The sequence below is a fragment of the Coloeus monedula genome, assembly GCF_965178545.1.
Source record: "Coloeus monedula genome assembly, chromosome: 14".
Classification (NCBI taxonomy): Eukaryota; Metazoa; Chordata; class Aves; order Passeriformes; family Corvidae; genus Coloeus; species Coloeus monedula.
This window is the reverse complement of record NC_138794.1, coordinates 12,048,640-12,065,487: the sequence shown is the minus strand read 5'-3', so window position 1 is coordinate 12,065,487 and position 16,848 is coordinate 12,048,640. Positions and strand designations below refer to the sequence as shown.

At 46.0% G+C, this 16,848-nt stretch overlaps 1 protein-coding gene across 1 annotated transcript in view; it reads right to left on the bottom strand.

The window, feature by feature from the left end:
* PIAS1 (protein inhibitor of activated STAT 1) overlaps positions 1–15,103 on the bottom strand; it is a gene marked incomplete at its 5' end in the record, with an annotated part of 51,552 nt that extends 36,449 nt beyond the window's left edge. The window contains 2 exon segments of the mRNA XM_082290581.1: positions 14,979–15,055; positions 15,058–15,103. Of these exon segments, the coding sequence (XP_082146707.1) occupies positions 14,979–15,055; positions 15,058–15,103 (123 nt within the window).
* Between the last annotated feature and the right edge of the window lie 1,745 nt (positions 15,104–16,848).

Here is a 16,848-nt window from a genome sequence, read left to right as displayed (position 1 = left end):
ATTTACCTCTGCAGGCTCACAAACAAGAGATTTCCTTGTGAATCACACGGGTGCTGCAGATCTTTTAATAGAAACATTACGACCCTTGAACCAACCTGCCTGAACGATGAAGCTTTCTCAGCCTTAATGATTCTGTGATTGTGCAATTTTAAACCCAGATCCTACAACTTTAAGATCAGTGCTAATACTAAGAATCTGTCAGGGAGGAGATCATAAAAACTGCAGCAGTTCAGGTGGAAGCTTCTGGACAGGATCTCCCACCAAAATCCTTCTGTATGAGCCCATGGAAGCACGTCACCACTGAACTTGGAATTCCACGGATAATTAATCCAAGGAATATTCTCCTCACCTGGTCCTGGCAAACACTTCTTGTTGTTTATATCTATTACGTTGGTAAAACCTGCCTATCTCCAAATTCAGTAAGTTTCAGGAAGGTCAGTGATGCTGTTTCATACCTAAACACCAATAAATTCTGTCAATTCCAGCCAGAGCCCTCCATCTCATCCGACACCAGTGATGTCACCAAGTTCTTTGGGATGTCTGTCACTGCCTGGATTCAAAAACCCCACAGTGATAAAAGCACCAAAACTCAGTGACGAGTGACAGGATCTTGGAAAAGCAAACACAGAGGCAGCTCCAGCCCCCTGAGCTGCTGCTGGTAACAGGCAGAGTTTGGAATTTTCAATATAATCCCCGTGTCTAAAGGTTGTCTTATCCTTTTGGCAGATGCTTGTGGTATTTTGCTGTGCTCTGGGACATGGGAAATACCTTCTAAAAGCGTTGACACATAAAACCTGGCATATTAGTGCAGGCAATTGCCCTTCTGGACCTCCATTCCAGCCCTTCTCCTGCAGGTTATTTCCTCCAGGAGGGAGAACCAGCCAAACCAGGTGACCACACACCCCAAATTCAGTACTGAACACTTAACCCCGTGGGGTTTTTTTTGTTTGGTGACAATGAGGATGCACCAACCATGCTGGGCAGAGATGCTGGGGCAGGGACTTGCTCCAGCTGCGAGAGATTTGTTAGGACAAGTCTGTCAAGACTTAAGTCATGTCTAAAGTGGGCTTGATTTAAAGCAAGTCACATTTTATCTTAATCCGTAACGAAAGCTTTACCGGTCTCAGGAGACTTTCCCCGCTAGGTGAACGATCTTATTACTTTTGGTATTAAATAAGGTTGCTGACACAGTGGTAATCTCCATTTTCTTGGAGACTCCAGGTTTTTTCAGCCATGCTCAAACTTAATTGTCCCTGGTGTCTTTCTCTTTGCAGCTGGGAATTCCTTTTGCTGGAATGATTTCCATGACAAGTAATGGCAGAAACACCAGTTTGGGAAATCCTGGCTCTGACACAGGAGCCTCTCTGCAGGCAAACAACTCACACCTAAGGCTGAGAGTGAACACAATTATTTGGGAGAGGGTCATTGCCAGACAAATTTACTTTTTATTAAGAATATTCTTCACTGAGCCTTCCTGGATGACAGAAGAGCCAACTCCTATGGAATGAGGAGCAGTGGAGCCCCAGCCAGCTGCAAACAGATGTGTAAAGAGCTTCCTAAACACACTGTGTCCTCTTAGAATCACTGTGACAAAGGTTTACAGCGTTCTGATCAAGATATAACAACTGTTAGAGCACTCAGGAACAGTCTGAAATGCTGTCTCTTTGTATAAAAAAAGACAGGACCAAGAAGCCACACGGGAGGTCACAAATGCACATTAATTTCCCTTCCCTCAGTGATTTAAAAAAATAAAACACCCACTTTAGAATCTACCACTAACACAAAATAAACCGTCACACAAACTCTCTGAGTGATCTGGGATTTACAGACAGGATTGTCCTGTCAGACTCCCTTCCAGCCATGCTTTCCCAACACAACCCCAGCGAACAGCTCTGGTTACTTTCTAAATATCTCAAATACCTGCATGAAGCACACGGAGCTTTTGCAAGTCAATTTTGAGGGAAAGCTGGAGAAGAATGCACCTGGAATTCAGTGAATGTACTCACTGCAACGTGGATAAAGAGGCAGCTTCCAGAGCCTCTTAGCAGCAGGACACACACCAAGACCAACATTCCTACACGCAGGGTTTGATGTTTGCCTGCAAAGCTTTGTGAATCTCTGCTGCATCAACAGACATTATTACTTGGCTTGTGTTTGTCAACTTAGAAAGCACTTGATTAAGACTAATTATTGCCATAAGAGGTGCGGGTTTTCCTCCAAGATTTTAAAAGTAAAATCTTGCTATCTGCACCTTGCACAGTGATTTATTCTCCATGTGCTGTAAGTTATCACCCAGCGCTGAAAAATTAGTTATCCACTAAAACTTTGCTCTTAATTAGCTCCGAATGAGATAACACTTCAAGATATGAGATTATGCACTCAAAGATATCCAAACTGTCCCTTTTTTTTCTCCTCATTCGTCCCATTTTCTAGGATGCAGCACAGGAGACAGACTACATCATCCCTGACTATTATTCTGGTATCTCAAGAAGGTTTAATTAAGAATCATATTAAATTTGGATACTGATTTGCAAAGTACTGAACAGCAGGGTGAAGGCAGTACATAATTGAATCTCATTTCCCTGAAAAGTAACCAATGGCTCTGTTAATGCCCCAAGAGAGGGAAAACTGCAAAACTGGAGTGATCAGCTCACAATTCACACTTGAAAAAGAAAGAAAACCCGTGAAAGCCAAAACGGAACATGACAAAATGAATGGGTTCTTTTGGAATTTGAGGCAAACTTCCCTTCTGAGAAATGAACTCCCAGGGTTTGGGAACTGGTTTGGAGCCTGGGCCTTGTCAGTGGGTACCAGGGACCATGATCACCGTGGTCACATCCATTCCACAGGATGCACCAGGATGTTTGGTTGGGATTTTAGCTGGAATACAGAAAAGCCTCCAGTAACAGGTCAAAAACATCTTAAAATGGGGGAGGCAGGAAGGAAGGAAAGGCGGAAGGAAGGGAGAACAGGAAAACGACGAGATAAGATAAAACATCAGGTATGGGAAATAATAATTTACCACAAAAAGATTCCCCTTCCCAAAGGAAATAAATCTGCTGACAACAAATCCCTCTGAAATACACTGGCCAAACACCCCATTCCCTTCTAACAGCACTGAGAATAATAATTCATTACTACCAACAATTAGCCTGAGTTGTTATCACAGAAATGAGCCGCGGAGCCACAAGCTCCCACTGTGTCAATAAGCTGAGAACAAGGATTCCATCAAGCAATCACCCTGGCCTCTGCATGGTAAAAGCCAAGTTTAAAAGAGAGAGCTACTATTCCACATTTCTTTATTTCCTAAGGTCTTCAAACCCATGCACAGCAATTACGTCAGGCAGCCAAAGTACACAGCTTTTTTTTTTTTAAGCAGTCATATGGCAGTAAGTCATCAAGATTAATTAAAAGCTTGAAGAATCCTGAGAAATTGTCTTTTTACATTCCATTTTTATTCTATTTAAATAAAGGATTTGCACCTCTGAAATGGTTTTCCACTGTATTAGTTAAGAATGATATTGTTATATTAGAAGAATTACTTTCTTTTTTATAGAAGCAGCTACCTGCAAACCTACAGCTTCAGGATTTTAGGTACCAGCACCAAGAAACCATGAGGCTGGAATTATTTATTGCAAGCAACAAGATGATATAAAATTAGCATTTACACATCACATATTGACACAGATTAATTTTAAAGTGCTAAAATATATTTTTAGAGAAATCAGCAGCAAAACTTCTGTGATGCAAATCCAAGCCCAGGTGAAAATCCTGGCAGGGAGAAGTTCAGCTCCCCCTGAAAACCTCCCTGAGCCTGTCCTCAACCCAGTTCCCAGCGCGGCGGACTGGGGATCCTGGGTCAGTCAGTTAATGAGACACGGATGACTTCTCTGGCTGCTGCTGCCAGCACTAAAGAATCAGGGAGACTGTCAGGAATCCCAGGGATTTCATTCCAAGAAGCAGCACAGCTTGGAAGGAGAGCGAGGGGGCGGCAGCCGTGCCAAGGCCTGAATGCGGATCCCGGGGCTGGCGCTCAAAGAGCCCCGGGCACAAAGAAAGGGAGAAGGGAAAGCAGGAAGTTCAGTTTTTCATATCACCCACAACGCAGGGCTTCTTCCCACTATGTAAAAATGCAGAAAGATGACAGAAGAATAGCAGAGGAAGCAGATCTTCCTGCTTTTCTTCAGCTTTCAATGAGGAGAAAGAAAACGGCTTTGAATGAGCGTGCAGCCAGAGAGAGACTGAGAAGATGCATCTTAAGCAAGGCCTGAACTCCTGGCAAAGCTGAGCTGAACCCCACAATCCTACTTCACCCCTCAGAATTCGGGATACTCTCTCCTTCCAGCTTCCAGAGCTGTCCATGCCAGAAAACTGCATTTTTCTGTGTATTAGCAGCGTGTTACCTATAGGCTCAAGCATGCAGTGAGTTAGAACACTATATATACTCTGTATGCAATATTTTCCTGGCCCACACAGAGCACAGCAGGGCCTACAGAAACATTTTCCTGCTACTCTGGCACATGCTAAGGACACTTGCTTGGTGGGAAGAGGGATATTTCATTTCCCAGGGCCCCAACCCACCACCTCATCCTCCAGACACTTTTTGTAACAACCAGACTAAGACTGAACACAATTAATTTATTCCCACAATAACCCCTACCCTGCATGGAAACAAACCACTTGATGGAATGAGGGATTTTTAAGAAGCCAAGTTTCAGCCACACCTATGATTTAAAATCCGTGAAAACCATTGCAAGTAAACTCCAAGCACGATCCTGCATTCACTTGGCTTCAGCCACGAGAACAAACCAGGATCCAAAGAGCTGCCTAAGAAAATTCTGATAGCAAAGTTATCAAAATCCCGACCAAGCGAGAGGTGCAGTTTCTGCAGCGCTGACTGCAGAGTCAAACACTCCCTCACTTTTCCAAGCCTTCCTCCCCCCATTCCCATCCCACTCTCGGGGCAGAGGGAGAAGGATGCTCCACTCACTGCTCCTTTTCATCCTGACTGACCAAACCGCTGCCCCACCTCATTAACCACCCTCATCCAAATCCCACTCTGAATAGGAATTTGCATATAGACAGGTCTTTTGCAGCTCATTAATGGCCTCTGAATAACTCTCACACGTTCATGAATTTATGTCCTGCCTGTCCCTTTTACACACACGGGCCACAGGCACAGGGGCAAGAGGGATTATTTAGGGTCCCGTGACAAAACAAGGCATTTCCCGGGTTTCAGCAGGGAATTTTAGTATGAATTGTCTTCACCTTTGTGCCTCCTGATCCGCTCACTAGATAACAACGTACAGCTCCTATTTCCAGGTAAGGATGTTCCAACTGCTTCACTGCTCAGTCTATGTCAAAAGGAAAAATATTGGGGAAAAATAAAAATAAAGGCATCGAGACACCATCATGTGGGCCCAAAAAATTAAGGAGTCCCTGAAGTTAATCAGTTATTATTTAGCTCAAGCCCTTTACCAAACTGTGTGAATGTCCTCTGAAAAACAAAGGCACATTTTACCAAACTTTTCGAGTGAACTGAACATAGGAAACAAGTTCCAACACATCTCTGCTTCCCCTTAAAACAGCTTGGCACCACCTCAGAGTCCTCCATGTGTTTAAAAACAACAGAATAGCACAGGTCAAAGGAAACTATGAAAATCCAGTCTGCACACACAAGCTGAGTATTCCTCCAGCATTAATAACTTCTTCAAAAAAATAAAACCAGGCCCTAGATCCTCAGTTGCTATTCAAAGTTCTTCTGTTACCATCGTGGCTGAGCTGTTCCAAGAGCAAACAATAGAGGAAGGTCATGTGTGGAGATCTGCACTGGCACACTCGGCTTAACCTGTTCCTGAACATCCAAGAAAACCTAGGGATCAGCAGGGTTTTAAGGATGAAGCATCACTGGCAGAGCCCAGTTTAATGTCCATCACTTAAGTGATGCCTGTGGGAAAAGCAGAGCAGCCAGCCCAGAGCTTTACAGAGCTCGCGGGTGACCTTTGCCACAGCTGGGCCCAAGATAAACACAGGTATGAAAACATCAGCTCAGCTGCAAGCACACAAATCACTGGGAGAAATCACTGGAAAGGGAGCGGAGAGCAAATAAGAAATCATTCTAAATTATATAAATTCCTGCTTCACCCAAAGCTCCAAGTGCGGGTGGGTTTGGTGGTCTCATCATAAAAAAATAAATATATACGCACACACGGGAAGTGGAAACGCTCTTAGGATGGCACAAGTCCAGCACGACTCCCCTAATGAAGAAATAACGAAAGCTAAGAGTTTTCAACCTAAAAACAGAGGACCTGATGACAGCTATGATCCAATCTAGAAAACCATGAGCAGCACACAGAGATGGACAGGGATGAGCTGTTTGTCCTCCTCCGTCACACACCAGCCATGGATGGAAGCAGGCTCAAAATGACACGAGCAGGATCCTCACACTGCAAAGAGCAGAACAGAAATTCCTCCCAAAACACTGCAAACAAAATCAGATTATAAAGGTTCAAGAGAAACCTAGGCAGGCACTTGGAAACAGATTTATTATGGCTCATCCAGCCCACTGGATCCAGAGGGGTGAGCTGAAGTGGCTGGAGATGGAGGAATATGGCAGGAAGGGGACAGGTATTTCTCCCACTTTGCCCTGTTGCTGCTTTCCCCACTGACTCATATCCAGAAGCTGCAGGAGGACAACACCAGGCAGAATTGGTCTGAACCACCACAGCCACTTTTCCATTCCTAAGAATCAGTTTATAACACATTTATTTTTAGCCATTTCCTCCAAAACCCAAGTGACACTGTCGAGGGCCTCGAATAAAGATGTTACTGCAGAACAGAAAGAGTCAAATTTTAACAGCAAAGAGGTAAAAGTAGGAATTAACTGAATGAAGACCTGGGTGGACACCCTTTAGAAAAATATTATCTAAAATCCTTGTGATTCAAACCAACAACAGTTCTGATACTTGGTTTAAAAAAATTTGAAGCCCTGCCATGGAGTGGCCTCAGCAGATTCACAGATGAGATGCTGTTAAATCAACACAGAACCTACCAAAAGGAACAGCTTTGTTTCTGTCCCACGTTTCTCATCCTGGTGCCGTGCATTTCTAGGTGCACTCACAGCTCCATCCACAGCCTGAGCAGAGCTGGCTCCAACAGCTTTTCCAAGAAGCTGAAAATCTACACAAATACTTGGACTGCTTCAAAGCCTCTTATTTTGCACCAGGGAAACAAGATACAACATCTGCACAAAAGTGAGATCATTTTGTCAAGGGAGTCTCGAGAAACAATATGAGGAATGAATGTATCAAAAACATTCTCATCCCCACAACTTTTTACAGGACTCTCCTGCAGTTCAGATTACAGATTTTACCTGAACCAAATTATCCCTATTGCATTAGGCTTCTGCTTTTTTTTTTTTTTTTAAATATGGAATAGTGTGCTGCACCTAGGCTAAACCGCCAAGGAAAACTCAGTTTGCTGCTATTTTCATCTCATATTCTATTTTGCACACGAACTAATCATTTTTCAGTTGAATATCTTGTGTAAATCCAGCTTAGAAGAGCCAGGCCTCTGAGGTCTGCCCACCACAAACTTCTGAGAACATTTATCACATGTTTGCACACTCCACTGACTGTGGCCACAAAAGATGCAACTTCAGGTGTTGCAGCCAAGCAAGGAGATCGAGCTCAGTTTTCCATCTGCTTTAGAACCATGTATTTAATGGAAAAGGGGAAAAGAGTGGGAGAGCTTGGTATCCCAAGCTTCGAAATGGACAGTAATTTCATGGAGCCTCCTGGAAGAGCGGCCCACTGTATGTCACCTTCTCCACTCTGAATGTCCACTGCTTATGAAATTTATTTTTTTGGCAGCAATTTCCACCTTTTCCACTGGTACCAGTGGACAGTCTCAGGAACTACTTTTGCGCACTGCCAAGGACGTCCACTAACAGAAACCCTCAGGAGTAAAAACTCCTCGAGAATGACATCATGGCGTGGAATCACCTGTCCAAATCCCATTCCCAAACAATCTGCTTTGTCACAGATGTGAGGTCCAGCAGGATGACCTGGCAGGAGGCTGGGGAACAGGGATCATTCAAAGAAGGCTTTGGAGCAACCTCCTGGCGACCTTCCAGCATGTCAAGGAAAGAGAGCCATGATCTTCCTACTGGAACACAGCACAAGCTGAAGGAAGAGGCTCAGGATGGATATTAAAAAACACCAAACCAACCTGTTCTCACCATGAGAACAGCTAAGCCGTGGAAGAGGTTGCCCACAGAGGTGGTGCCATCTCCATCCTCAGACATTTCACCAGACGGGATCAAGTCCTGAGTGACTTGTTCTGACCTCTCAGCTGATCCTGCTTCCAGCAGAGGTTGGGCTGGAGATTTCCTACAGTCCCTTCAAATCAGAATCACCAAGGGATCTATGATCAGGACCAAGGGAGCAAGAAGGTGTCAAACAAAGTAACACCATGAAAAACCAATAGGAGTGTCTTGCTGAACTCTGGCTTGAAGAATTTAGTATGACAATTTATACCAGGGCTGGAAACTGGGAAAAAGCACTCAGGATACACCATAAACACGTAAGGCACAGGGAAGGATGTTATCGACAGAGATAAAGGGATGCATCATTTATTAAGGAAGAGTTGCTGGCCGTGTCAGCCTCAAAGCAGGGCAGAGACTCGAACGCCTCCCGCTCCCTGTCCCACTGTCAGACGTCCTTCCCGGGTGGAAACCGGCCACTGGAGCACTTCCTGCAGCCCAGGCAGGCCTGGCCGGAGCAGAGGAGGCAGAGCCATGCATGTTTATTAGCATGTGTCCAGCAAGCTCATTCCCATCTCCTAACCCAAACAAGGGAAGTTCACTGCAGAGCCATCTGAACATGAGGTGACCAGCACGTATCTCTGTCCCCTAAATAAACTTCCACATGGCCACAGAGTCTTTGCTCTGCTGCAGAGCCCAGGGCTCCATCAGTCCCAAGCAAAGCCTTTAAAGGCTCCTTTTCCTTCTCATTAATTATCATGCCACTTCCCATATAAATCTCTCGTATATCATCTCCTATAGACATGAAGGTCAAGCTTAGGCTGACCTCTGGTCTAATTGTACCCTGGCTTTTCATTTCTTTGTTTCCCATATTCCACACAAGCCCATAATACCCACCCTCTGCTAACTCCCACCCTTCCCTAGCCTTGGAATCCAAGCTTCAGAGCACTCTGCTGTCCCCCCAGTGCTTGCTAACACAACAGACCAGCAGAGACATCCACAGCCAGCCCTAATCCCAAAAGGAGAATAAGATTAAGCAAATTGCTGACCAACTCCTGGATCAATACAGCTGCACCAGCCACGGGAGCCTCAGCCAAAGAGGCAGAAGAAAAGACAATACAGAGGTTTGAACCGCAGCACAGGGAGAACAATAATATCCTGTTAACCTGGTTTCACGGGGTTCTGCCTGCCACTGAAAATCTGCAAGAGCAGAACAAGGCCTGATAAAACCAACATCTCCTGGCCCCATCCTCAACTCTGTATATTCTCAAAGGTTTAATACCTTCTAGCTTGTCTTGCAGCCCCCAAGCTTTTAATTTACTTTGAAATAGTCACATTTTATGGCAGCTACTATGTTTGAAATGGCTTTGATAGCGTTGAGTAAAATTACAGAAATAAGCGGTCTTTTGTAAGCTCCTTTCTCCTCCTCATCCCCCTCCCTAGTAAATGATTCTACTTTTAAGAAAGGCATTTGTTTCCCTGAACAGACTGCTACTGAAGGTACTATGTGCAACTTCTGCGTCATAAAATCCAATCATCTCCACTTTAAAAAGCCCAAACCAATGCTCTCAGCACTTACTGGTCTGCACAGAGCTGGACCAGTGACAGAGCAACGAGGCAATCAATACCTGAGCTTCACCGAGAGGATTCCAAAATCCATCTGCCCCATCACCTAAAATGAACATTTCCCCTTTTCTCCCCCACCAGGAACAGGACAAACATTTCTCTGTGATTTTTGCAGGCACAATTCTGTTAATCAGAGGTGAAGGGGGACAGCACAAGACACACAAGGTATTTACAGACAAGTTTTTCACATAAAAGCCATGTTTGCATTCGTCTCTGAAATCCAGGTTTTTCAAAAGGCTTTTACTACTTTTTATGGAGGGTGATAAAGCCGCGTTTTCCATTAGAAGGGCACCTGTAAAGCAAAAGTCTCTACACTGGAAGCACAGCAGCAAAAGCAAACATTTCTGACACAACTTCAGGTCTGTAGGTGAAATTCTTGCCTCATGGAGCCAAAGACCAACGCCCTGTGTAAGAGAAAAGCCACGAGAGATCCAATCCATTCTCCAGCCACAAATCCTCTGGAACACTGAGTGATCCAAAAATTAACCCTTCCAAAATGCTGATTCTCAGCAACCAAGGGACTATTGCTTCAAATTCCATACTTTTAGCAGAGTCCAGTGAAGGCCACTGGATGGAATCCACCAGCCCAACTCACTCTAAGCTTTAGGACAAACAAGGATTCCAGGAGACGCTCCAGCGAAAGGCATCAGGATGGGAAAGGGCTGGGGGTATCTCAGAACAATTACAGGCAGCACTCGGGTCTCAAGTGCCTGAAGTTCTGTTTTGGTTTTCACTCTAATGGCACTACAGAGGGAACTGATGAGACATTGATTTCTCCGAGAAGAGATTCCAGGAACTCGATCCCACGGTGCCAAACACATTAGCGACAAGTCTGCCCTTCCCTGGCCTCTGGTGGATGCAGGGCAGGGTATAAACCACAGCACTCAGAGGCTGCATCCCTATAAATAACTTCAATATCAGAGGTATCTGAACTGTCCACACCCTGCTCCATGGGATGTTTTTAACTATTTGTCTTGTGTGCCTGATCCATGAGCATTCTTATCAATGGCCAGGCAGTCGTGGGCACTTCCCCTCCCTGCAGGAACACTTTTCTCATGCAAGAAACCTAAATAAGATGCATCTGCTACCTGCTTGTAACTGGAATTTCTAAATACCTTTATAAGCAAAAGAAAAATGATCTGTAAATCAATTAAAAACTGCTATGAAATGCTGGTGCTGATACCTTCCTCCCTTCCTTCTCACAAGAATTTCACTTGCACAGACCCACAGATCCTTCCAGGATGGGGAAGGTTTATCCACAAGTGCACTGACACTGTATTTATGTGCACACGACAATCTGCGGTTTATTGGCAATAAAAAGAGGTTATGGATTGGGGCTTCGACAGCTCAGCTGCCAATTTTATCCCTCTGATATCTGCAACCCCAGTGTTGATGACCAAAAGCTCAAAAGAAGATACCCAGACCAAAAACCAGTTAAAAAACCAATTCTGCTGACACACACCAAATTACAGCGCAAACGAATGTAATCCATGGAGTCGGTAACAATGAAGAGTAGATTATATTTACTTTAATCTCAGCAACATGCAACCCCAGTAACTTATAAAAGGATTAAGCAAAAATAGTTCATAATGCAGAAGTGTAAAATTCTAATTGAACACTGAAGTAGGTAGATTACACTTATTAGAACTGGGGATGCAATTGCACAGGTCCATTTGTCACTGCTGTCACTCCCTGAAAGCACTGCTGTCCCCCTCCAGAACTGCTTCCCTCGATTTTGGGGAGGGGTATTTCCCAACTGAGCATTCCTAAGTGGCTTGTTTTCCTCACCATTGTGTGGAAATGCTGTGATGAATTTTCATTCAAACTCTTGGCTCACTTTTTTTTTTTTTTAAAGTATAAATTATGTCTAACAAGAAACACACCAGGGATCTCTTCAATCCCCAAAGGCACTTTCTTAAAAGGAGAGAGAACAAAGGAGAAAACCTCCCAGCATGTGCTTTCCAAACCAGCTTCTTAGGACAGTATCAAGAATGACAATACTTGAACATAAGCTTTTCTTTTTCATTCTTTGATCCATGTTTAATTGAATTGATTATTGCAAACTGTGTAATGATTTCCAAAATGCTTGAGTAGAAGGCAAAGATCACAACAATCTAATAACCAATTTAAAGAGATGTAAGAAATATTGAAGGAAAGATTTAATCACTCAAGTATACTCCTTCCAATTAGAAAGAGCTTTAAATAGCTTACCTTGAGATAAATTAGAGTCTGTGTGCAATTAGACAGGAATAGTAATTAAGATCAGGAAAATTCACATATGCCTCAGCCTCAGAGTGAGGGAGAACTCTGAAGAACAAACTTTCCAGTTACCTTCTTTCAGCAGCAGAAAGGATAACATACTGCTTCAATTTACCCAAACCTTCCCGAGTCCTGAGGAACTCGGTAACCTCACAAGTCTGGGATCTGCAAAGTATGTTTGATCTTATCTGGTTATTGTTTTTCCAATAGAACAAACAATCCCAAATGGGGCAAAAAGGCTGAAACAGTCTTGCTTGTGGTAAGAAAATACATTACAGGAAGGGCAATTTCATGATTAAAACTCCATGAAAAAATGTGGCAAGGAGGACTGACCACTGTTTTTCTGGAGAGAGCAAGAACTTTAATTTTCCTTTGGCAATAGCACCCATCATATCACATTCCCTAATTCCCACATGTGACACTCCCCACATGTAACCCCCGGGTTCTTTGCACAGGAAGGCAACAAAGTTTTAGAAACTTGTAAGTTTTTCTGACAAACTTTTTCTGGCCAGGCAAAAGAGTCCCTGCCCAAATATTACAGCTGATTTCAGTTTTTAAAGATCACTAAATCTGAAATCAATCCCATTTGCTAACTAATCAGAGGAGAACCATAAAAGGTTTTACCTAAGAAAATGAAAATAATTAAAGGAATTCACTGGCCATTCTTCAAACAGCAGAGTCTTCATCACAAACCCTCCCTTAGTTTCCTTTCAACTCCCAAAAACAGAACTTAAAGGCATGTTTTCTGGGGATTTACTCCCGCTTAAAAAATACCCAGTGCCCCCAACCACGATGTCAGGGCTTTCCATGAGCCAGATTTTTCCAAGGAGCGCTCACCTCCTGCAGTACTTCAGGACCAAGCCGTGCTGTCCTGGAGAGCTGCAGGGTGACAGCTACAACCCCAAGCAGATTTTGTGCCCCCTCTCCTTCCTGACAGAGCAGGACCCACCCACACACCTTTTGTAATTCTATGCAGTCTAAAGACAAAAGAAGGAGAATGTCCTGAGGTCTTCAAAGTATGAATTTATGAAGCAACTGTTTCTTTCTTATGCAAACTGCCAAGCTCTCACAGCTACAGAAAAAAGCCCAACTGTTCATAGAGTGCCATCCTACAGTCCCTGCCTGCAAGTACCACTCCATAACCTGAGCAGAAAACTGAAATTGAGAATAAAATAGTCAGTTTGGCATTTACCCTCCACACCCCTGAGGCAGCAATGGCACTTCAGGAAACATGAATTTAAAAAATTGTGATTTCTCTCTACCGGTTCTCAAGAAGGAGACTTCAAAGAGCGATCAATTAAGAGGTTTGGAATGACTTTATTCCCTATCTCCCATCTCTTTTAACTCCTTTTGAGTCAGTCTTGCTAATAAAGGCATCACATAAACCCAAACTGGCTGCTGTGCACCCCGCAACTCTCAGAGTTAGTTACCAAAACACACTATTCCATTTGCCACGCTAAAATTAACAAAAGTTGAGCGCTGGAATCACATCTTAACCCTTTGATCTCGTTATGCGGGAAGCACAGTTTGAAAAGAAAAAAGGCTTAAGGACTACACAGCTCAAGCAATACAATATGGTCTGAAGATACCCAGAGAAACGAAGGCCAGAGGAGGATTTAAGGAGGATCTGAAGGGTCCCGACCCACAGAAGTCAGAACACACTCTAGATTTTGTATTTCTTTACCTGCTGACAGCTCCTCAAGCATCTAAAAATGAAAGCGCACAATACCTTTGATACACAGAAAACTGAGATCTACCAAACCTCTAGGGAAAGACAAAATATTTCCTTAGTCATACGTGACATATTCGGTAGTTTACGTTGCACATTTAACACACTTGTACACATTTAACATCCACCTGATTTGTGCCGTTCACTCTATGAACTTTAAAGGAGGAGGCAGGAGCCCTCCGGGTGAATAACGACCCTGTGACAACTGCAAGGAAACTCTGAAACTTTTACCACCCTGCTGGGTGTGCAGGGCACAGTCTGCACCCACACACGGCCTCAAAGCGCCTGCAAAGTTTCGGGGGGGTCTTTTCCTTGGATTGCTGTACGTGTACACAGCGGATACCCCACCACCCTCTATCCTACGAGTGCTGTTCCTCAAAATTGCTGCTTCTTTTGCGCGCTAGGAAATCCGAAGTTCCGCGGTCGGCAGAGCTGCTCCCACTCCTGCCCCCCGGGTGAGCCCCCAAAACCCCCCCAAAAATCCCCCAAACCCAGCGACCCCCGCCTGGGGAGCGCCGGCCCCGCTCCGGGGTGGCTCGGAGCGCCCCGTTTCCATGTGTTTCGCAGGATGACAGGGACCGCCGCCAGCTCAACACCGCGGAACTCCTCCACATCTGCTTGTGACGTTCTTTATTTACCCGAGGGGCGGCGAGCCGCGCTCTCCGGAGCGGTCCCCCCGCTGTCACCGCGGGCGCCGCCGCTGCCGGGGGTCGCTCCCGCCGGACTCCCCTGCAAACTTCGCGGGGCGCCGGGGCTCCGTCCCCCGCCCCGGGAGCGGCCGCGCCGCCCCGCGCCGGCACCCGCGGGGGCTCCCCCGGCCGCCGCCCTCAGCCCGCGGCGGCGCAGCCCGACCCGGCGGGCGCGGAGCGGAGCCGCCCGCGCTGCCCCGGCTGCCGGCGGGGCCGCCCGGCGGAGCGCGGCCGGCGAGGGGGGGCGGCGAGGGGAGGCAGCTCCGCGCTCCGCTCCCCGCCCACCCCGCCCCTCAGCCCCCGCTGCCGGCGGGGCTCCGCCGCGGCCGCCCCGGCGGGACTCGTCTCGCCCCGGGTCGGTCTCGGCCGCGGCCCCGGCGGCGCCGCGGGGGGACCCGGAGCTGCGCTTTACCTTTAGTTCCGCACTGTCCGCCATCTTGCGACTCTGCGCGCAGGCGCAGTGAACCCCGCCGGGACACCGCCCCCCCCCGCCGCCCCGCCCGCCCGCAGCGCGCAGCGTTTGAATCGCGGCGCCATTTTGTGCCTCCTCGGGCGGGGGGTCCCCGCCGGGCAGCGCCGGCCGGAGTTCTCGGCTCGGGGCCGCGGCACCGCCCGGGCCCTCGGCGGGGTTCCCGAGCTGCCCCGGGGACACCGTGTGGCCGCCGCCCTGCCCGCAGAGTTTCGCCCTGCGCAGCGCGGCCCCCGCGGTGCCGCCGTCCCCGCTGCGCGCTCCCGGAGCGACCCGCGCCCCGGCTCCCCTCAGCCTGGCGGGGACCCTCCGGATCGCCACAGGGAAGCGGTGGATGCGCATTCCTGCTGTAATAAATATGTTGATTAAAATCGGATTTTGCAGCTCCGCTTCCTGCTACTTAATCCGTGGGTTTAAGACCTTTAGGAGCCGAAAGGGATGGGGTTGGGGTACCTCAGCGGGTGTTCGGGTAACCTCCGGCTCCTGGTCCGCATCAAGCGGGAAATGATGAGTTTTATTTCGGGGAATTACAAGTTTTATTTGCATGGGCTACTGCGAACAAGTTCAGGGAATCATCGTGAGCTTGCCCGGGTTTTCCTGTTACCTAGGAACAGCAGTACAGGTGTTTTAGGAGTCCTAAACAGCAGGGATTTGAGATCCAAATATGCCCATTTCATGTCAATTTTGAGTAAAATTTGTGTTCTTACAAGAGCAAACCAGATAGTGCAGAGGGGAAAATACCTACCAAAATTCTGCCTTGACAAGTTGATGGCATCAGTTGTGAATTTGGGTGGATTAAATATTAGTATTTAAGTCACTGTAGCTTGATTCAATTTCTTTCTACCAGTGTGTTATTCTATAAATATAGATCACCATGACAATTTCTCCCTTGGCCTTCATCTTAGTCCACAGAACAGGACAAAGGAGACAAAATTTCCTACTTTTCCATAGCTGCCATACAATCCATCATTGTATATTCAGAAAGCGCTCGGATTATGGGCACTGAAAGACAAAATAAAGCTTTAATGTCTCAACTCTGCAGATTAAAACAAGGCATGCTTGGTTCCCTGCAGGGAACCTGTGCTAAGATAACCATGGGTGGTAATTATGGAACTAAAATTTATAACATTTGACTCAAAGGGCTACCCAGGATTTAAAATTACGTAGTTTGTGTTGAGGGGAGAATGGGACAGAGATGTCAAATGTCTTTAAGGAGCTTTTTGATACGATGCTGTTTATTGGTAAGGATATTTATATGAAGTCCTGATTCCCTGAATGAAGAAAACTCATAGTAAGTAGGGATGACAATGGATTCATATCAGGATGTGTCACATTCCATTGATCGGGGACAAAATTCTATGGATGTTGACCAAGGTGGGCAGACCACATATGCTTAACTTAGAAAAGGAACATACATGCATTGTATGTGTTCAATAAATAACTTTTTGATGCCATCCTGGCTTTGGTAAGAATATATATGAAGTCCTGATATGCTTAGCAAAGAAAACAACTCGTATCTCTTTCCAAACATTTCATTTCCAAGCGTTTCACCCAGAAATATTCTCCAGACTGACAGAAAACTGGGGGCACTCCTCGCTGACACCCCTCATTTTCTTTTCCAGGCCATGCCCCCATCCCATTTCCATGGATGCCCAGAGTCCGCTGTTCTCGTGGAGTTCTGCGACACATCAAACGAAGCATTCAGAAAATGAGCAGCAATTAGAGGAGGCTGATGAGCAACACTCCGATACTCTGGCTTAATCCCGCGTGTAATGAAGACTTATCTCAGTGTCTGCAACGCTGGTTTGGGGAG